At 38.9% G+C, this 23,911-nt stretch overlaps 1 protein-coding gene across 12 annotated transcripts in view; it reads right to left on the bottom strand.

Annotated features, from left to right (window-relative positions):
* The window catches only part of GTDC1 (glycosyltransferase like domain containing 1), a 195,259-nt gene that overhangs the window by 90,101 nt on the left and 81,247 nt on the right, over positions 1-23,911 (bottom strand). For all 12 annotated transcript variants that reach the window (XM_067299402.1, XM_067299410.1, XM_067299407.1 and 9 more), the window contains 2 exons: positions 3,859-4,026; positions 1,050-1,223 (listed from right to left, as the gene is read on the bottom strand). In XM_067299402.1, the coding sequence (XP_067155503.1) occupies positions 1,050-1,223; positions 3,859-4,026 (342 nt within the window). The remainder of the gene's footprint in view (positions 1-1,049; positions 1,224-3,858; positions 4,027-23,911) is intronic.

The following is a 23,911-nucleotide window of genomic DNA, read 5'->3' on the forward strand; positions in this document are numbered from 1 at the left end:
AGAATATCATGTTTTCCAAGTTCCTTAAATGCAAACCTTGCAATGTAAACATTGATAGAGTGCATGACCTTAAGCCTGTACTAGCAAACTCTCTGCCCAAAACTACTGCAAAGGTACATTTAGTCTTTGAAATAAACTGCAAGTACAGGCTGGTCAGGGACCAAAACTTACTGTCATATCAAAAGCCAGACTCCTGCAGAGTCATTACACTGCTTTCTATCCATATTTCAGCAAAAAAATGCACCAGGCATCACATTGTTTTTAAGAGTATAATCAAATTGCAGAATCATAGTATCTCTATTTAGTATTGGTCCCATTGAAGCAAAGTTCCTGTTCAGTGGGAGGAGAGTTCCTTATAATAGGAGAAACAATTGTGCCAGGTTTAATCAAAAGTGAAAAGGATCTAGCGAATGTTCCCTTTGAGCCACATAACCCACTGCTAATTTCAAGATGGGCTCTGAAACAAGGGCAATAAAAAACGTCCTTCAGAGTAACTGAGGAAGAATGAAGAGCATCTACAACCGCAGCTAATGCCAAAATATGCAAGTCTGCTCTATGCTACTGAAATGCTTTTCACCTACCTGGAAGGCAATAAAACGAGAGGTAGTGGAGGGAGGAGGGAATAAAATCCCACTATAACATACCAAGGGAAATATAGCTTCTTGACTACAGACTTATCACTTTTACTAGTCTCTAGAATTTCTTTCTCCTCCTTGACCTCCGCTGTAGAAACAAATACACAGAGCTGAGGAATAGTCAACATTTTAAAAACTAAAACAAGCTGGGAAATGATTCTCACTGAACTATATAATTTTGTATGACATGAACTGACTGAGGACATGCTTGGCAAGACTACTCATGCCCGTGCTGGTGAATCAGAACCTACCTGAACAGCCTGTGATTATAGAAATCAGTTTATCAACTGCTTGACTTTTGCATGTTATCAAGATCTTTAATTAACAGTGCTTTAACTGAATGGTTAAAACTTCACAATAAACAGGCAGTTTTGACAGATTGGAGACAATTTATGAGACGGAAAACATACTGACCTGCTCACATCAGGAAATTTGACTGGAAAATAAAGAACTTGGCACTTTGGTCTGATTATTTCTTCCAGATCCTTAGGTCTGTGGTCAGGAATCAGCTTCATAAATTTTCCAATAGATGTAAGAAATGATTCCATATTAAAAGCAGAGTTGAACACAACGACATCAGCAACCAAACTGTAAAAAGTGGTTAAGATTAATGAAACTTACTGCTAGAAAAAAAGAACAAAAAAAAAAAAGATTGATTGAGTGCATCAGATATTAGAGAATATTAGAGAAATGGTACGTTATTACTTATTTTTTTAACCTACGCATACATAATCTCAATTAAGAGTACATTTACTAAGCACAAAATATATAATATAGCAAACAGCATCAAAAAAATTTGAAAAATAATTTGGTATATTAACACGATGGTTTGTTCCTTAGTGCTCTGTTTTAAAACCAACAAGATCAATAATTTTAAGATGTGGTTAAATGATCATTTAGGTATTATTTCTCCACTGAGATTCTCAGTCTGGAGAAACGAAAAGCTCTCAAAAGACTGAAATATCTGGAAGTTTATCCAGGAAGTGCTGACACAACCTTAGCTGTACTGGCAAACATGCAATGCTCTAACAGAGGTAAGAAATGTTTTATGGCTAGTTGGTTTTCTCAATATGTTATATATTGTAATACAGACCTATGGGTCATAAGATACATTGAGGACATGTGTTCATAAGTCACTGGGCTGGTGAAAAGTATATTTGAGGTGAGAGGCTGTCATTCATCCTCACTGCATCTCACCGCTGTCTGGTCAAGAAAGAAAACTGACACTGCTCACAAAAGCAGCAGGAGTCAGCAGGAAAGGCAAAAAAGCATTAGAGAGAGAAAGAATCCTTTTCAACTAGGCTATGGGAGCTGAAACGTTCTCTGAAATCCCCCTCTCTCCCCCACCTATGACTTTTAACCCTGCGCTTCCCTCACATCTCCCCCAACGACGCAGCCACCTTTTCCGAATCGACTTACGCAGGACACAAAACACAACACGAGCCTCGCGCTTTTTTTGCTGCTCTTTGACATTTAGCAAAGGCTCCAAACATTTTCATCTCTGCTTGTCTTGTACATTAAGCCTCATCTCTCCAACCTTTTTTTCCTGGAGGCTCAGCATTTCACTGGCATACTAGAGAGATCCTGTCGTCGTACCTGCCTGAGCAGTTGGGAGGGAAGGAATTTCAGTCCTTGTTAAAAGTGTGAGTTACTACCAGTATGCCATAAACCCTTTAGAGTTATTAAGAAGAAAATTTCTCTTTCTTAATGGTTCAAAACACCAACCTGAAGAGTCAAAGCGCTCCACTTCCAATTGTCTCCAAAACCTCTAAGCAAAACTGGAACAATATGTTTTCGTATTTCAAGTATTTCTGACAGATTTAGAAGATGGAAAGATTCAGAAAGAAACCCTGAAACACTAAAAGGTTCAGAAAATCTTCATAAACTATAAAGAAAAAAAAAGTAGGCAGCTTGTTTCATTGCCTTTGCAAACGTCCAGTAGGTAGTTAGGAGCAATATAGAGGAGATGTCTTCTATTTGCTATTAAAAATGTGATTTCTGCAGCGACAAAAATGAAAGATTAATATTATATAATTACATAGAGAAGCTATTGGAGGCTGAAGGAGACAGAACCAAGCAACTATAGTGGTCTTTTTTTTTTGAGGCAAAAGAAAATAGTTTTTCATTTAAAAATGCATGTTTTGCAGATTAATGTCAGCTCACAAAAGAGGAACTCATGTTCCAAAATATAACTGCCATGAGAAAGCAAAATATATATACAAAAATATTCCTTGCTTTAGTACCAAAGAGCACGCTTTTTTTATATCAGTAAATCTGAAGATGGCTGCTACCATTTTCGAAAGATTTTTCATTATATTTTCACATCATTGCTACTTAGTGACTGAAACATCTTGCAAATGCAGTGGCAAAAGCAGCTACAGAGTGTTCAGAGTATACAAAGATTATTATTTGAGAAATCTGAATATCAACTGGCTTATATTTTAAAGATGCAAAAGCTTAACATATACTTAAAAAGACTCAATCCGTATTCCTAATAATTCTCCTAATAACAGATAGGTGAGAAAGATCACGTAAATGAATTTATTTCAATTCAAAACAACTCAGTTTTGCTGTTTCACTTAGGTTTGTACAGCGTCTAACCACAAAGCTTTTCCGTGTTGCTGTTATTAACTTCTTTCATTAACTTAGATTCAAGAAATGCATTTGTTTTTAGTAACAATAAAGGACACAGCCTTTAAAATGTCTGGGTATTTTAGCACTGCGCAATCTCTGAATACTAGATGAAAGAAATATAAGGATTTATCTGGTATGTTTACTGCCCTCTCTTCTCAAGAAAAGTGCTGCAGTACATTTTAATTTCTGTTTATTTCCCTAAAAACCTCTCTATAATTTCAGTTGGATGCAGTAAAAGCTATGGCTAAGCAACAGCTGATGAGCTGCAGCTTTGCTATGTGGATGCGAGACCAAGTGTCTCGCTCATTATGGCTGCGACATAGGTCAAAATTTGCACAGCTAACAGGTACGCGATGGCCGCCCGAATGTAGTGCAAGCCGACTTTATGTACTCATCTCGATTTATTGCTAAAGTGGATCGTCTCTGCCTGTTTATGCCAAAGCACTTTTATTCGCATCTGTTTGGGACTGTGCCTGTTTGCTAGGCTGCCATCGTTTCAGCAGAGAAGGACTCCTCTGGCGTACGATGCCGGAAGTTTGCACGTGAAAGAATACCTTAAACCCCACGCAGAGGTGCGAGAAACACCCACCAGGAAAGGATCTGGTTGTAGCCGTACTGAAAATCTCGTTCCTGGCACTTCTGGACAGGATACGCCAATTGGTTCTCGTGGAAGTAGAGGACCTTTTTCAATTTGCCGAGGTCAGGCCGCAGGGCCACGAGTTCAGCCAGGTTAAGCACGGAGCTCGCAAAGAGGACCCTAGGAAACAAGGAGAGCAGTGTTCAGCGGCCGCGGGCAGGCGCAGGCGGGCCACCCGCCGCCCCTCTCCTCCCCGGCTCCCCCCCCCAAGAAAAACATAACCCCTATAGGGACACATCAATAGCCGAGCCTTAATACCATGTAGCAGCGCTCGAAGTTTTGATCTCTTAAAACGCAGCTGCTAAGAACTCGACTAGAAAAGCACCGAATCTCATTGGTCTGCTCAGCTCAGTTACAGAGAGATGCAAAATAAAAAAGCTGGATGGATTTTATTGAAAAAGGCAAGAAAAGCTGTATCTGAAGGACAAATGGAACAAAGATAAGGCTGACTAGGGAATACTTTGCTTGCCAGTTTCATTACACTTTACTTCTTTATGCAACCAACTACTGAAATTCAATATATGAGCACGAATGGCACATGTTCATGTTATGACATAAACCCTTTTGATTTATGCAGTACACTTATCTAGTACGGTCTTTTTTTTCCTCCCTTTTTCTTTTTCTATGTTTTATTTTCTCATTTTTATTAGGTATCCTCTATAACGAAAGGTAGTTTGTATCCCTGTACCCCAGTATTGCCATATCACTCCTGCTATTCCACAGTCCACAGTATTGCACACTTCCTTCAATTAGATAAAGCGGGCAAAAACAGCGCTAGCAAGCCGATATCTTAACCTTGTACAAGTTACTCGACTACCAGACAATGAATGTATTTAAAGGTGCAATGTGAAATCCTGACCCTACTGAAACCAGGGGCAAATATCCCAGCATTTCACCAAAAGCACGCAACCATCCGCTGTCCTCTGGCTAGCACTGCTTTCATTCTGAAACTACAGAGAACTGCAGAGCTGTAGACAATTTGTCTTATAAATTTCTCAGCGCAAGGGATAAAAATATTGAGAACAGGTATTTATTGCACATAAAACATTAAGCCTTAATAAATTAGTTTTCGGCATAGCATGTTTCTGGCTTTTTTTTTTCTTTTTTTTTTGCTGTCCACCATTTTAATAGTACAGATTCAGAATTCGATGCATGAAAGGTTTGTTTCTCTTAAAATCTTTTCAAATTTTCCTGTTTTTATATGGATTTAGTGCTCAAGAATACCACCAAACTGACATCACTGATCTAATAAACTGATTCTAGTTGTCCACCTTAAAACTTGCCGATGACCCAAAATAACCATATAAATGATTATTTACAACAAATAGTAGTAACTACAATAACCATATTTATGGTTATGACAACATTCCTGGATAATCTGTATCTCTAGAACAAGCACTTCCTAGAGAACAGATCCAATATCCATCTTCACCGACCTGAGTCAATGCTGATCTTCTGAAAGGCTTACTAAAGAAAGATATGAACGTTTTTCCCTTGTTCATCAAATATTTGCTCTTCTAAAGGGACTGTCAGATAGAATGCCAATTAAGACATGAGCACTGGTTCATTATGAGCCATAAAGAGACCAAGGAATATATTTATGTATACCATCACGTATGTGTCATGAGGAGTAATAACAACCTCTGGGCCCCACAATGACCTGGATGCCAGGTCAAACTGGAGGTAGGAAAGCTCCCTCCAGACAATATAATATTCTTGCTCAGAGAAGTTTAGAAACAAGAGAATGAGGAAGAGAAAATTACAAATGGGAGAAAAAGAACGCCAAATATTACAGTACTAAGATTAAATGGTTACTTGGCAAAATTCAGGATATTTCTGGATTGTGTCACAGCTTATTCTTTCATTTTTTTTCTCCATTAAACTTATTTTTAGACAACTTTTCTTTTTCTGCGATAAGCTATGTAGCAAACTGAACTGATGTGGAGTAGTGTCTATAAACTTGGTTGCATCTGAATGAAGAAAGGAAAATAATATATGGCACATTGGGATTGAAAACATGGGGAAGCAGCATGGCGCGAGACACAAAAGCAAGAGTGGAAAGAGAACACAGTGGGGGTGTCAAGGTTAACATTACTGCTGGAGAGAAAAGGGCAACGGGGAGCACGACGAGAAATGAGATCCAAGATTCAAGACTGGACAAAACTGTGCAGTTCTGAAATGTCTGAACTCACTATGACGGACAAAGCAGTAACTAGTAGAGGAATACGGAAAAGGATGGTTATATCCACAGGAAAGGAAAATAATTTTTGCAGTACTGGTTGGGGGAAACTGAAGGAATATATCATCATAGTTAGAGCTAGAGGAGGCCTTCTAATAAGGCAAGCAAGGACACGAACCAGGAAAGCCGCAAAGAGGTAGACCTGAATTTTCTACATTGGAAATGGGGAGTGATAAGACAGCTCATGAATAAACCCAGCTCATAAATAAACCAGTGTCAAGAGAAAATTGTTATAATTACTAGCAAATTCAGATTTAGAACCTCAAATGACATTGCTTACGTTTCTCATTGCAAAATAAAAAGTTAAATTGGTCACAGCATTGCAAAACACCCTTTCCGATTCTCTTGCATGACTTCACAGCGCTTCTATAGTTTAATCCAACAGACACCAGATGCACTTAAATATCTTTGTTTCTTGGCTGGCATAAAAGCTGTTAACTCCCAGCAATAACCAATTTCTTAGGTCTCGTGAGCTTAAATAACACCTGACAGTACAAGTCGCTGTGAACATGCCCACCGAGAAGTCATGTACGTGGCTAATGGACTCACGCAGGGCACGGGAGGATATGCCGGATTGTATTGCCACTTAACACCTATTACAAGGGGAAGAAAGGAAAGTTTATTATAATGTAACGTGCGACATAAATATATGTCAGTTGTCATCCTACGTGACATCAACTTTCATTTTACCTCGGGTTATTATTTAAGTAATAAATCCTAACAAGGTGAGCTTTATCATCCCACCGAGTGTATCCGGGAGGTAAAGACACAAGGTGATAGCAAGAACGCTCGAAACATGATAATTCCTGACAGCTGCTGCTTGAGCACAAGTTAAATTGAACAGTTTATCTCAGCATAAAGATGTTATAAGGTTTTATGTTTAATTTAAAAAAATTAACATAAAACCCAGAGAAAGCAGAGTTAGGCAATCTTTCACAAACATGACATACTACAATCACTGTATAAGCTGGATTAGTACTTATTACCATGCTACTAGAGAATTAAGCTGTTTTTAGACCACCAAAGAGCTTTAAATTGCAACTTTTGTCTCTGTAAGAGAAACCTATATTTAAAACGTCTGCTAAATTCAAATTAACAGCTACATCATTAGCTTACCATCTCACAAAAAACACATTTAAACTGCTATTATAGTATCCTTATCTAGACCCATCAGCACTACGACACATAATATATACAGTACCCTTCAATAAATATATGGTGCAAATTATCAAAAAACCTGAGCTGAAGGTCACATTTCTAAAGCAACTGCCCTAGCCATCCCCAGCAAATATCCCCAAGTATTTTGGGGGGGGGTTACAGATGACCTTCCTCCATAAGCCAGATCCACAGCACATGCAGTAGCACCATTGCCTTGGAGACCGGCCAAATTGCAGTGCCACTAAGCTTGTGCTTAATTTGAATCTCTTAGAAGTCCTCCTGACTTCTGTGGAACTACTTATGTGTATTAAGTTAAGCATGTGCTTAATTCATACTAATATTCATGGGAATCAAGTAGATCACGTTTGCAGATTCAGAGCTGTGATGTGCACGCGGGATAATCTGACCTTTGCTGTGTCTTTCATATTATTGTATTCCAAAAGACTGAAAATAAGCAAAATAGAAAAGACTCTACCGTGTTTTTTTTAATTACCGGCAGACAAAATAACAAACCAATATAGATTTCCATTTATGTCAAGTAAAGTATAAAAGTAAAGGCGCAAAAGTATTTTTCCTTTATAAATCTCTGCATCACAGTTATGATTTACTCTTGTATGAAACTGCCCAAAACCTTTCAATTAAATTCTTATGCAACTTAACTAAAAACACATTTTGCCATTCCCTTGGGAGACGACACAATATCTACAGAGGGACTGAACCCTTCGATTCCCAGTTCAGAGCAGCACCTGATCATACTGGAAACTCCCGTGGGTGTCGCGGAAGCGCGGTCAGCACCAAGACACCCAAAGGACTCACCACCTGGGGCAGACCTAGGATCCCACAGCAGCACGACCTTCCCTACAGTGCCCATGACAGTTAAGTCCATAAAGCTTCATTGCAAAATAACTACATTCACAGTAAACTGAGCTTATGAGTGAAGATTTGATAGTCTAGAAATATCTCTATATATCTAATATATATATATCTTAATTTGTCACAAGTGGTATTTTGAGAAAGCAGAGTTAGATTTGAGTAGCACTACAATTACCAGACCTTTGGGGGAAACAGGTACAAAGGAAAAGGAATATTCATTAGGTGGCACTCACTGCCTTGACCTTCATCCATTTCTCAGCAGGGCAGTGCAATGCTGGAGGTAGTGCCTTTGGGCAAAATCTAAAACTAAAATCTTGACCAAGTGTAGTAGCTGAAACTCCCACCAAACTCAACATCGAAGCCAGGACACCATGTGAGATCACACAGGTACTGCAACGCGCCAAGCCATCATCCATAAATGGAAAGCACAGAGCAGTACATCACACCACTGCCGATGGCTACATCTGCTCCAGCTGACCAGAAACACTGAAATTTTATAGCAAAAATGGGAGCTTTTAGGGCAACATTTGCAGTGAGGTGAGGAGGAGCTCATCCTTCTGGTGAAGGTGGGCAACGGCGCTGTGCCCTGCGGTGGTGCCTCCTTCAACCCCAGCAAACGCATACAGAGCAGGGAAAAGACACAAAGTACGGCCAGAACCGCGTTCACCCTGAGAAATCCTGAGGGTCTAAAAGCCACCTCTTCTTGGTGTCTTCAAGCTCCCCAAAACCAAACCTGAAGGCTTTGCTTCCTCCGTCTTTCCCACCAACATAAAGTTTCCTCCATTTCCACCCAGCAATTCGGACAATTCCAATGATTAGGCTTTATGTTCTCTATTCAAATGTAACATTAATTGTACATGAAATAGCATTGTCAATCATGAAAAGTTAAACAAATCAGTCCTTTTTGTTTATTATTGCATGCATTTTTACCTGATCAACTTGTAAAAGTTTCATTTTTATTGCTATACTGAGAATACACAAATTGCAAACAGATATAAAATGCTTTTCCATTTCCCAATAAACAATAGATGACTCTGAATTTCTGAACAATAATAAATGCTAATAAATGATTATATATGACAATATGCAGTATAATAAATAATAAATTAACCCTAATTTCTTTTTGAGATGGAATGTACAAATGTCAAAAATGCTTAGATACTTTAATATATATCTCATAAATTAAGTTTTTTTACATAGAACATAATTTGAAATGTTTACAGAAATAATTAAGTCTTACTATTTTAACATCCTTTATTTTCCAGAACAAATCACAAGGGTTGTCATCCCTTTCATCTTAATTAAGCCAAGTGTTTGTCTTATTTATTTGTTATGTACTTTCATAAACGTTTACAAATATTAATTGTAAAGAAAAATATTTTTTCCTCTTGCTGTAATTACTATATGTACATATGAATACACAAGTGATAAATATTTATGGCTGCTACTAGTTCCATAGTTTTGGATTTGGGGGTTGTCTTGTTTACTAAAACACAGTACAAATGCACGGTTTGTTTTGAACTCACAATGCCAATCCCTTTTGATATTTCTATTAAAAAAAATCTCCTTCTTCCTTCATTTTATATTATTTTTGAGTACAGTAGAAATTCTTATTCCTAGTGTGCTAGACCTCAGTTACATTTTTCAAATGACTTTATTGCCTAGAATTCAAAATCAGTTCCCCCTTCTCCACGTATATCAAATCCCAAACAAAACTCATACCTATCTGCACAAACATCTGCTATTTCGCACACAGGGAGCAGAAGGGAGCTGCGTTTCCAGCGTCACTACTGCATCTCCCAATCTCCCCCCTTTTCCTCCTGACACGACACGTGTATTTTTAGACTTCTATTATGACCAGGGGTGGAATATTTGAAAACCTCCAGTCTCAACCTACTGATCCTACTGATGTTATTCAGCAAGACTAGAATTGGGCTGAAGCTGAATATTATCAATTATCTCACCTTTAAAATATTCAAGAGGTTGCATAAACGAGTTAACTATTTCACTTTGAAATTATTTGCATTCTCTCTAAATTCCTTCTTTTCCCCATGAATTTTTATCTCCACTAGCTGATCCGAATATTTGCATACAATCAGCCCTGAAGTCACACTGGAGCACCATCCTCAGAATCCAATTTTTGGGGCCACAGCCCTAGCCAATGCAAACCAACACACCTATGCCCATGCCGGTAGTTAAGATCTGGCCTTAAACATTTACCACCATTTTCTACAACCTATAAACTCAAGAGATACTGAAAAGGATTTGAAAGCAGTTAATCAAATAACTTCTTTTATATTTAACATCAAGAAGTAAGTGTCACGCTGTGTCGTCAGTAAGCTTGAAATAAATTCTTTCAGATAGACTTTTTGGGTTTGCCTTTTTTTTTTTTCTTTTTTTTTTTTAAGGTAAAAGCACTGAAGGTCCCTGAATTTTATTAAGTGTGCAGTAGTATCTTTCCCCCCCTGATTTGTAATTAAATTTGGCTTCAATTAATTACTGACAGATGCACATTTTTCCTTTAATGGCCAGATTGTTCACCATGGGCTGCATCGTCCTCTCTGCTTCCACGACGAGAGAGGTCGAGACCCAGCAGCTCTAGCTGCGGTGATGGGGGGAAGGAGAAAGCCACAAATCCACATCTTCTTCCTCTTTCAGATTTCGCACACCGCAACAGCACATAATGAATTCAAGGCATCTTATTAAAGCAGAACATGACACGAGCAAATTGGAATATCCCAACACCAAAAAGCAGCCACTGGTGGGTGGCTCATGAGATACACGGATGAACTCTGGTCAGATACGTGCCGTGATAGAGCAAGAAAAAGACCCTTGGTACATAGTTTCTGAAGGCAGGTGATCCACCAAATGTTAACATACAAGATGCAGAGAGATTTAGAGTAAAAAGACATTTTTAAGGGCAAAGGCTTGTAAAACTGATGCTTCACTTAAATTAATAACCAACTGTTAATTAAATAACATTTAATTAAGATTAAATATATTTTTCTTAATTCTCCAGATTCATGTCAGTGGGCGTCTTATCTGTGCAGCTCTGGAAGAAAAACAAACTTGCCAGACTGGCATGAAAAATGCAGTATGCTCAAGAGGTGGTACCAGTATGGAAAAGTCTTAAGACCATATAGAACAATACTACTATTTAGTAGCAAAAGTGAACGACAAACTTTGCGGACTGTTACTTCACGCCATCTTGTACTTGTTGAAGGTGGTTTGAATCTGCAGACTTAATTAACAGCTAATTTTTCCCATCTTTATCTGTAAAGAGTCCATTACAAATCCATGAATTTAGATTTTTCGTAGTATTAGACGCTCAGTGCACAGTGAGCTACATATAGCACACAGTGTATATATACCCTATATACAGTGTAGAGTGCCCGTGAACACAGACTTTACTCCTTAACGTTACAAAGATAACACTGTGAAACGGCAACGCCAAGCAATGACTAAATCACCGAATGGGACCGAAGCAGTTGCATTGCAGTTTGCTTCACGCAGGCCATATGATTTCCATCCAGGAAGCTGCCAAGTAACCGAGGGAGCCGACTGATCATTTCCAAGCATCTGAGACACAATATCCTGAACACCTAGAAAGGGAGAACGCTAAACCCTTCTTTCTCTTTGACGTGAGATAATAAGCAAAAAGTAGCATTTTTCTCACTGAACTTTGCAGCGTGTATATGCTCCAGGACTTGCGCCAGCTTCAAGGCGTGACTTTTTTTTCCTTGGTGGATGAGGCAGCCAGCTAAAAGGATAATTTTGTGTCCGGGGTGGTGCCTAGTATTAAACGCACGTGAAAGCAAGCTCGCTTCCGAGTACCCCTCCACGGCCACAGCAGGGAGGGCACGTTCAGCTTTCACAGAGAGAGGTCCCAGCTCGGACTGCTTGCGAGCCATTGCTATTGCGAAATGCAAGTCCATATTAACAGCTGGAAAGCAAGGAGGCCCTTTTACAAAGGTTTAAATGAAACAAGGAGTTTCTGTGAAGCAAGGCGGTAAATCCCCCCCCCCCTTGTCTGCACGCTTCCGAGGAGAGCGCAAGAGATATTACTTAAAAGAAACAACGCGTGGACTTTACACTGAAGATGCAAACAGCAAAATTCCCAGAGACAGTAACGGGAACGGGAACAACTTGAGCACTCTTAAGATAAGTAAGTTCCTTTCCCTTTTCTTTCTTCGCCCTGTGGCAGGTAGGAATCGATCGACCTGAAGCCAACGGAGCTGATAAATATAGCGGCTCCTTAAAGGTGCAATAACAGCTTCCCCGCCGGGGACTGACAAGCCAGCTTGACTCCAGGATGACGCAGAGGGAGAGTCAATGCAATGGATATACGGACCTCGCTACAAGTAAGACTGACTTATCCCGATGAAGGAGGAGCAAACTGAGACTGCAGCGTAAGCAGACCCGCCAAAAGCAGGGAGAGTTTTGTTTGAGAAAGGTTTATACGAATAGACGCTCTAATCAGCTCAGAGCGCGTGACTGAAGCCCAAAAGAAAACAACGGCTGATTTTCCTTTATTTTAACAAAGTTTTGGCAAACTCAAAACTCGCATCTTCTCCCAATTTTACAGATTTATCCATTTTATGTTTTTAAATGGAAGACCTGTTCACTCTGCATAATCACAGAGGAGACAGGCAGGGTCTTGGCAGACTGTTTAGCAGTTTTACATTTCACGTGCCCCCAAAATCCTGTTGTCCAAAATATTTCAGCCTGCTGCATGTTTTTTATGTTACTTGTACAGTTTGATATCTAAACAGTTGGTTTTTTTGTTTTCTATAAATTTGAAGACTGTTGCTAAATGGAACTTAGTTTTCTTAGCAAATGAATTTTGCATTTTTTCTAATGGTTCAGATTTCACCTCAGTCAATCTATAAACATCAAGTCCTTTCAAAAATGTTTTTATGGAAGCTGACTCTCTGGTAGCTCATTTTCACAAAAATTTCCACTGCAGACTATCAACCCTACAAGACATAACCACTGCATAAGACTGGGGAACTTAGAAAAAGCAGGATTCTTCCCAGAAAACTAATACAGTCCTCGAAAAAACTCAGACTGTCATAAAACCTGAGCAGCTGGCAACTCTGTCACCATGAAGTATCCATATGGAAGACCGAGATGTGTCAAACTATCCAAAACGAGTTTGGATAGTGCAGAAGATGGAATAAATAATTCAGTATCTTCAACACTTTCAACAGCAGGTAGTAGATATGCTACCTGCTCCTACAATGTGCCAAAATGTAACATGCGAGTGAGAGCGAGAGAAAGAATGTGAGTGTCTCCAAACTGTTTTCATGAGGATATTTTGCTCGAGGAAGTTCTCTTTTTAGAGGCGTATGATCCGTATCAGATGTTTGTCAGGAGCAGGCAGCACTGCAGAACATTAGGAATAACTTAGTGATTTTAATATATATTCACAGTGTATACTCCTTCAAATATATTTCAATATATTTTTGAATATATCTTAATCAAATATTACATTTAAAAAACATCAGGAAAGTGCAAATGTGTGTTTATCCCAATAGCCCTTCACATACATATAATATCTGTTGCTACAGTATAGTGACAGCTATTTTGCTTTAATATAAGCTGAGCAGACTATTCAATGTGATCAGTTGAGTTTGCCATCAGAACCACAATTTAAATGTTTCTGGCCTGTGTTCATGCAATACTTCAACTCTAAAACTATGTATATTTTGCAGTGTCAATCTTCTTCCTTCTCTTCTTAAGAGAAACAGTCACACAGTAAGTTAATGTATTAATGTACATCATTTATCCTTACAGAAGATAAAGCCACGCTAGCCACACTTCTGTTCCCTAATTAAGAAACTAAAATAAGACCATGTAATGTTTAATAGTCTCCAGACCCAAGTACCGTAAAAACCTAAATAAAAACAGTGCCATCAGAAGATGTCAAAACCAAATATCATGACTGTTTTCAAATACCACTTGGGACCAACTAGAGAGACTCACTGTCCCCGAACGATCGTGAGCACCTGCAGCAGTTCTTCCCGCGCACTCAAAGCTCCCCCTCCAGCAATTCCCACACCCCGAAGGTGATGCTGTCACCGAGACCACAAAAAAACGAGGGTGCAGGAGAATCCCACCTACCAGCTGATATGAGCTGACAAAGCCCCGACCCACGTGGAGACCGACATCAACCAGCACTTAACCAAGAATGTGGGGACAGTAGGTATAGCAATATTCAGAAGTCTATCAATAAGGAAAATTACAGTCTACATCTATTAAACATTATTTTCAGCCACTTTTTTACTAGACCATTTTTGAACTTGGTAAAGCCCACGTTCACTACCAGATTTGAATGACCACACCGAAGTGGCTGAATGAGCTGAGATTTCAAAAAAGTGAGACAAATACTCTTCTAAATTTAAAAGCTGCCAAACATATTTCAAACTTCCAGAAAAGTAATTGTTTTGTCTGTTCTGAATTAAGCTTTAAGTGCCGTAAGAACGGTTTCTCTACAAACATTTCTATCAGAGATCAGAAAGGGTAGCTTTTGGATTGAGTGTAACCCCTCAGTCATACATTTCTTAAATAAAACCTGCAACATGCATGGCATATACCATAAGCAGATTTATTTCTATTTACATAACATGATTTTAAATGTAATCTCTATTGATGTGCTATCATTTTATTTCACGTGTTATTATAACAGGCCTTTATAATGCCACCAGCAAAAGAGAGCAAACCAAAAAAAAAAAAAAGTCTAATGCAAGGCAAGTTGCTTTGCAGTGTATGTGGAGTTTCTGACATGGGAAAATATTGGACATGGATGCAAGGGCTAGTGTTTGAGAAAAAAACCTAATTCTTCAAAGCTTTTACTTTTTGAGTCTGACACAAAGTTTTCACAGAGGTTTCCCATTAGGAATCTTATTTGCATGCCTGATTTTGTACTATCTCCCGATTCTACTTTTTGGATAAAACAGAAAACTACAATCATAAAAATACTGCCTGAAAGCTGTCCTCCCAGCCCTTCGGGCAGAGGCAGGGGACAGCAGTGGCTGCGATGCCCGAGACAAGAATGCCTCGAGGGAACTCCAAAGCAGTCCTGGAGCAAGCAAACCACACCCCAAACAGTGAACATTTCCAGATTTTTCCCGTGCGGAAAAACCTAGTAATAAAGCGATAGTCTAACCTACTAATAATGTTTTTAGGCTTCCGAATATTCTACAAATTACTTTTTCCCAACACCTTAGGTGCAACTATGGTACCTTTAAACTTCTGAATTCACCTTATCAATAAATAAGGCATTCAATGCTGAAAGCGTGCTATTCCCCATTAATACCCAAAAGATACTGCTGCTGACGTCATACGTAACAAAGCCAGAAGAAAATACCAGATGCTTTCTAATCATTAAGAAACTGAGGCCAAATCTCACTTATCAAGAGCCATAAAGAGAATCGATGCCACAGCGAGTACTCGGGCTCCCAAGGCAGAGTTTAAGATAAGAGGGAGTCAGGGTCTATTGGCTTAATCAATTCATGTATTATCATGTCAGTCTGTCTACATTTATGGACCCTGATTGCCCCAGTACCTGACAGACTTCCTGAAATAAAATGTTATCTTCATGAGACCGTAGCAATTCAGTATTTTCAGATATATTTTCATGCATATAAAGGATATGTATGAACACGTGTGTTTTGGTATACGTATACACACACAGATACATGCACACATATACACATACATACATGTATTTTCTGTGCTTCTATCAAATTCCACAAGATTCCTGTGCAGCACTATATTCTAAATTAAGCTATTTAAACTGTGGCCAGAAAAATTGTTGACAACAGCTAATTTGTTATTGGGAAAAGATCATGCATCTCTCCACCACAGAAAGCTAAAAATCTGTTCGAGGTGTCTGGTCGACAAGCTTTCATATCTGCAAAAACCGAACAACGTGAAACATTTTTGCTCAAGGTCTCCAAATAACACAGTTTTTCCAGTGATGCCTTTGGACTGCATGTAAAACCTTTCAGGGGCTCTTGAAAAGGAAACTTTCGTCAAGCTGTTTGTCAAGATGACTGGAGATATTCTTTGGAAAGTAGCTTAAAAAAAGTTCTGGACCATTGGTAGCTACAGAATCATATGGGATTAATTTTCTGTGTATATCTCTACACATTGTTGGAAGAAACAAATTAACTTTAAAAATCAAAGATCTTTATACAGCCCTGTGCTCCTAGGTACAGACATTTAAGTAATCTGTACTTCTTGTCAAACACCAAACTGGATATTAAATTTCATTAAATTATTGTAAACACAAGTAGTAAAATTTCTTTTCTCCTTTGTCCGCTAGCGCCTGTATCTTGGTACTTCTTGCTGCAGCAGAGTACAAAGGATAATTCGATATTATCTGTGATTTGAATTCCTCCTTCATACTGGTAACACCAATCAAAAGGCGGAGGGTGCGCTCGGTGCAGAAGCGCATGCCCAGCGGTCTGCCGGAGCCGGCCTCGCAGGCGCGCTCCATGGAGTCGCACCCCTATTGCCCTGAAGAGATGATTCCAGGGACTGGCTCAGAAAACTCTATTTCTTTGTTCCTTCTCATCCCTGTCCTTGGATTAATTACCGTAGGTATTGATAGAAACAAGGACCCACAGGCTCTTCACGAAGGCGTAGGGCACTCTTCAAAGAGCATCAAGCCAAAGTCGTATCCGTGAGGGATTACACATGAATAGGGCTGCGGTGTCCTGAACTTCCTTACAGCAGCTCTCCTCCTTCGGCGGGGCTGCTTGTGCAAGGAAAAACTAAGTGAGGTTACACAGAGACAGTTCAAGATGGACATTTATTTTCCAGCTTGCACTGTGTTGCATTATTTGAATGAATCTCAACTTTTACAGTCCTTATTTCCCTTTTTTTTTTTTTTTTTTTTGCTATTTTGATGCTTTTAAAAAAAAACTCATAAGAAATAACTCTCATTCTACACAAAAAAAGCCACCCATGTCTAACATCAACAACAATATGTAACAATGTCTTTAAAAACATACCATCTGCTCGCTTTTTTCTTTTGCAAGTTTAGCCTGAAAAATGCTTAGGACTACCTTCCTCAGGTGGTACAGGCGCATTTTTGCACCCATTTCACGAGGCGCGAGGCAAAGCTGAAACCCGGAGAAAGCCCCTGGGCTCCCACCACCACCACCGCTGCTGCTGTCTACCCCTTCGCCGCGCTCGGGGTTAGGAATTACGCAACACAACCATGCCTTAACTTCATTAAAGGCAGACAGCCCTGAGACTACGGACAGACCTCTTCAGAAGTACATAAAAAAATCCTCAGTGTTTTTTCTAAGTTACCCTAGAAATTCTGCGCAGGCAGCGTGCAAGAGCAGCGAGCAATCAGACTCCCTCTCCTCTCAGTTCACAAGCACCTACAGAAAGCCTCTTCTTAACCCTTTTACACGGGCAAAATTCCCTTTTATCTTCCATTTATTTTCATTTTTACCTGAAAGGGAGAGAAGAGTTAGGCTTTTACGTACAATAAACACCAACGGTACTTTTAAGAGTACTTGAGAATGTGGTCTATCTTCATCGATAGGAATGCATACCTGAATTTACACAAAATAACAATTTTGCCCTTCCAAGTATGGCATGTATTTAATGTAATGTTCATCTCTATATGTTCTCACTGTTTAAGAACTCGGCGCAGGTGTTATTAATAAAATAAATTTATTTTTGAAAAGGATGCTATTCTATAAGCTTTGAAGCTCACACATAGTCTAACTTAACCCAGCTTTGGCTCATCTGGTCTTTAAATGACTTCTTTCATGTGGTCAGCCCACGAGCCATACGTACTGCTGCTCAATCACGCCACTGTACATCGTCAGCGTGAGGATGATTTGCATGATTTGCATTTCCTGTACCGTTTGAGCTTCAATGAGCTCGAAGCACCACGTACAAAAGAAACCACCGCCAAGTAATGCAAAGATTTTAGTTAAACCAGATGAGACTATTTTAGTCAGGCTGCCAATAATAAAAAAAAAAAAAAGTCTCAGGGATATCCTGTTAAATAAGGATTTATTTGTAGGGAATCTGAACCTTAGATGAGGAGCTACATTTGAAATATAAAAGTTGCATGAATTCCTTAATAAATCTGGCCTAGCAGAAAATAATGCAATGAAAATAATATTTTTCTTACTGTTCCTAAGATTTTGGCACCACATTATGTTACTAATTTATTTATTTAATAGTACATAAATGGGTTCTGACTACATTAATTTTCCTACCATATGAAATTAAATGTAGTTAAACTGAATCCACTGATTGCTAGTTAAGTTTCTCCCTATGAAGAATTCCTTTATTTTATCACAAATGATCAATAAAAGCTGTTGGACAAATAACTGTGATAGAAACAGCATTACAGTGGGCTCAATGAATAAGTACTAAAGTGGAAAAAAATGTACCAGAACCTAGTCGTCAGGAAAAACAGAGACAGATGGGGAGACAGACCTATATGATGCTACAAATAGATGAATATCTTGTAAGGATTTCAGCAAATGTTGTAAGACCTAGTAAAATTTTTTAAAAACTACAGATTTGATTGTGGTGCTGTATTTAAGTTCACCTGAAATCCAAACTGTAATATAATCATTAAATATATTATTGAAGTTAAATGTTTAAAAAAAAAATCTGTAAGATCTGTTCCAGGCATTATTAATTGTGCCATTATTTTGCACAAACCACTATAAAAAAAAAAGATTATGAAAGTTTGCTTTAATAACTATTTCAAGGAACCTGAGTGAAGTGCACCCCATTCCCAACTTAAAAACTGAAGGTGTGCATACAAACTTCATATCCAGTATAGTATTTTATAGCAAGTCTCCTCTTTAAGACAGTCGACAAATTCAATTGCTAGAAAGACTACTATGCAAGAGTATGTTGACACAATTTACTGCATCTTATCACGACGGCAGCCCAAGACATTCTGCTAAAGCACTGAAGGAATCTGCATATGGTCATGCTCAGTAAAGAAGCTTTGGAAACAATAGCATTGGGACTTTACTGAGCAGATTCATTTTTAGAAAATTAAGAAGCTAGGTCTTCCTATTTCTACACTATTCAAATGCAACCAAATTTAACAACTGGTAGAAACTGGTACTGAAGGGTTAAATTCTGTCCTGAATACAACAATTCTATTTATTCCATTGTTACTGGCAAATATACAGTCAAGAGCAGTGTTTAATCACAATATGTATATTCCACATAGTGACTGTAAAATTTAGTAATAGGAACGGCTACCATATTAAAAATGCATTTTGTCATTTTTTGCAGTTAGAGCTCCCTTATCTAATACTATTATTTAAAGGTCAACTAATTTTATTACGGAAATAACCAATAACCTGTATTAATTTTTAGGCTTCTGAGCTTTCTAGCATGTCAGTCAAATAAATATTACAATGAAGGAAGATGCAACACAAACCAGGCTGTCGAATATAGTCTTTACTGTGTGAGTAAAAAAACTGTATTTGCAATAGACAAAAAAAAAAGGTCGTTAGAAATTTAGTGGTTTTTGCTCTGGAAATTGCAAAAGTGTGTACAGACAGAGCTTTTCAAAAGCGAGTCTGCAGAGCCTCCCCCATGATCCAAGATGCTGAGACCATCTAATGAGCTGCTAAGTCTACTACTATTCGAGCACAATCACTAACACCAAATGTTATGCAGCACCCTTTTTTGGTCATTTCCCAAATTTACAAGACACACACAACATTGGAGAAGGTAACTAATAATTCTGATTAAAAACTTTTCTGCTGTGCCTAATTTAATACAATGAACATGAAAATATCAAAGTTAAACAAATTATTTATTAATATTTTACTCTGTGACATCTAACACATGAAAATGTTGCACACTATATAAAATGATTCAAGAAGATCTGCCGTTTTCTGAAGGATTTCTGCTTTACATAAGTAGATTAGAACGCAGCATTATTCATTATCAGCCTTGCTAGCACACTGTTTTGGGTTAGTTTGTTCCTAAGAAACATTACTACGTTTCAAACTAAAAATAGATTGCTATTTTTAGCTATTTAATCACATGAGGAAAAGAAACAGTTTGTATCAGTCTTCTTTAATTTACAAAATAGTTCCACAATGCACTCTGTGCATATATCCCGAAAATCCCTGGCACACAACCTTTAGGCTCGCACAACGTGAAGCTGCGCGCCTGCTGCAGCTGAAGCAAAATGGGTTTTAAAAGATTCCAGCAACAATGGTCTTGTGACTAAATAAGAAACAGAAGCAGAAGCCATGAGCCAAACAGATACCTATCGGTTTCCTTGAGCTTAATCTGATTAAAACATGGCTCTCAAAAATGTTAAATAGAATGCCACGTCAGAGAGCAGGCATATGATAAAAATAGTTCATGACAGGAAATCATTATTAAACCAGCATTACTAGTGTATCTGTTATGGAAATTTCCCTGTAATTTTTCAAGGTTTCCCCTCATGCTTTTCTTGAGTTGCCTGTTACACTGTTTGTTTTTTTTTTTCTTTTCAATGATGTGCAAGTTTGAGATGTAAAAAGAAAATTATCACTGCAATTTTCCAACTATACCCTGCTCAATACCATCTCAAGTATGTCATACATCATCTTGTCATTCACTCTAACAAGAAATCTCATAATATTCATGGGCAGAAAATAATCCAAAATGGGCAAGTGCCACTATGGCAAAAGCACATTCATATGTCATGACAGTAAAAATCTTAAATTCAATTACTTTCATAATGAAAGCATCTTAAAATTTTTAAAGTGGAAAAAAGTTTCTATGAAAAGCTGTTAGGGATGACACGAGAGCTCTTCCGGAGTTCACCAACCAAAATTAGAAAAGCAAAACTTTTGATAATATGCTATCCCAGATCAGCATTAGGGTTTTAAAAAGCTTACAGAAGTAAAATAAAATTCAGCACCCTGAAAAAAAACACTATTACTATCCTTGTCACAAACACCTTCCGGATCCCTGTGCCTACAGAGCACTCGCTAAAACCCAGCCTAGACCTGCAGCCCCTTGTCCTGCATTTAGTTACAAAGTCCAGAAAAAGCTTTGACAAAAAAAACTGTCTAAACAAATAAAAGAAAAACTTCTACGAGGAGGATAACTTCAATTAATAACATCTATTTTGGCATATGTAAGAGACTTCAACATGCTTTAACAACCAGACCCTCAAAACCTTGGTTTCTTTTATAAATGTCATTGGTGTGGAAAAAAATAAAAAAAATACCATCCATCAAATTAGCTATCTTTTCATTGGAAACAGGCAATTAATCTGTAGTGGGGATGGAGGCTTCCCTGAAGAAAAGCCCTGATATGTTTGACCGTTAACGCAGCAGGTCACGCAGTGCCGTTCCCGGGCGTCCACGCTTCCTTCCAGAGGTGACCAGTTCACGGAGCAACGTCCCCACCAACGTGAACTATTACTCAGACGCTGGCAAGTTTTGAGAGTCTAACCCATGACTAAGAATTATTTGCCACTGGCGTATCGTAAGACAAACACATGATGCGGTGAGAAACAAAGAGGAGGGAGGAAAAAAAAAATTTCAGCTTAACAAAAACATACAAATAGAGCTAGGGAGAGCCTTGGCCTAACCGAACCCAAACCCCTGCATACCTCAACGCCAAGTGTGACAATGCCTCACACTAAGGAATGAGAATTTTTAAAAATAATAGAGTCACCGTATGTTTTGCAAGTGTTTTCTAGGACTCACTTCTTGATTTTGTCCCGGTTGTTAGCATATTTGTCCCACAACAGTTGAGCTAGATCTGACTCAGCATGAAAGTGAATGCGTACCCTATTTCAAGTGATGCTTAAGCCTTATTCCATAAAGAGTCTTTCAAGAGCGTTCACATCTATTCTTCTTAATATCCCTCCCACATTAAGAAATGATTATCTAATACAAGGAGTAATCAGCTCATGGTTTTACTAGTCATCCCTCCTTGACAAGGCGGAAAAATATCCCAGCATTAAGTATCATAATGTCAAGGTTCAAAACGTCCAAGTTTATTTAAACACACAAATTTATTTAGATCTCAGTGCAGCAAGACCGAATGTTGTCTTCTGATACAGAGATGCCTCTCTGGTGGTAATTCAAAGCCCTTTTTTTTCTGCACTAGGCCTGTACCAGAACACATACAATGTCACAGCTAAGGATGCATGGCCTGAAACGCCAGGAGGAAACGTCTGTGAAAGTCAAAATATCAAAATGTGGCAAAACACAGGAAGTTAAGGGGCTTGGGACGCCAAGATTATCTAAGCTGGAGCTGTCTGCAAACTGATCTGCAGGTGGTGCCTGAAACTTATTTCAAATGCTGTAGAAAAAGCAAGCAAGCAAACAAACAAAAAAACCCCAAAACCCAGTATAACATAAGGAATCAGCTAACAAGACACAAGCCTACCGGGAAGAAGAGAGCTTGCTCTTATCCAACGCCAAGCATCCCTAAGTGCAGACAAGGCACGCAGTGGTTCCTTCTGCTTTTGAACTGCACCCAGGAAGCCAAATATTCCCAGAGCATTCTCAAGAGCCAGCAGTGCAGTCCTGCTCCACTGGGGATTGCTAGGCTTGGAAGGGCAATTTCAATCCATGCCCCTGAACGGCGGTTTGGGCCCCTCTCGCCGCCCACTCAGCAGATACGGGATCAGCCCGTTTCCACCTCTGCCCGCTCCGGTTGCCCCAGCGTGCAGCAGGCTTTTGTCAGTGCTAAGAGCCTGGAGGAAGGAAACGGCGCTGCAAATCAAAAGGTGCAGGGCATGGTAGAGCAAGGGCAGAAGGAAGAGCAGTGTCTTGACCACAAATAGGCTGGCAATCAAAAATAAACACTGCTTTTCATACTGATTTCTCGATAAACACTGAATCTTACCAAGCCAATGTACCTACACCACCTGAAATGGTATCCTGCTTTCAAAATTAAATAGCTTCCTAATAAGACTGATAGAGAAGTAACAGACTAGTGATGGAAGTATTGTGAGAACAAACCATTATAGCGTTAATAATAGCAATAACATTAATAACAGCCCAGGAAAGAGAGACGCATGCCTTTTCAAAAGGCGAGCCAGAACGGGCACAGTTCGAGCGCACGCTAACCATCATCCCGACCGATGCAAATTCTTCACAATATGCCTTTCTCTCATTTCCATACACCCTCTCAGATCCGCTTTCTCTGTATTAACCTATGAAACGAGACACGGTGCAGGGGGGAAATACGCACTCTTGTAGTTGTGAGCAGCGAAAATACGTATGCATACGTTTATAGGGAGGACAGGAATATCTCCAGATGCTGAAGGCTAAATGAGTCAGCCACTTCAGAAGAATGACAAGTAATTAAGCAAGAATCTGCAAGACAATTAAGCGTAGGTATCACTTTCAACCAATGGCATTCAAGGGAAAGAAGCTTCCTATACCCTGAAATCATCAATATATCACGCAAAGGCGTTGCTTGCAAAATAACCTCTCACCTAAGAAAATCCTTTTCTTTAGGAAGCAAAGGAAACTCCTCTAAAATATTTATTCTCCTAAATTTCATCTCTGTTCTATAAATCGCTTACAAATGTAACATCATACTAACTGCCTAGACCTGTCCAGCTGAAAATAGTCCCAGATTTTATGCTGAAGACTAAACTGCAGGAGTGTGAAAGGGTGCGAATCTGCAGGTCACCACAGACGCTAAAATCGAATCCTATTCGATAACGCCACAGCTGACCGGCTTGCAAATACCGAA

Source organism: Apteryx mantelli, chromosome 6 (assembly GCF_036417845.1).
Source record: "Apteryx mantelli isolate bAptMan1 chromosome 6, bAptMan1.hap1, whole genome shotgun sequence".
In the NCBI taxonomy this organism is placed as follows: Eukaryota; Metazoa; Chordata; class Aves; order Apterygiformes; family Apterygidae; genus Apteryx; species Apteryx mantelli.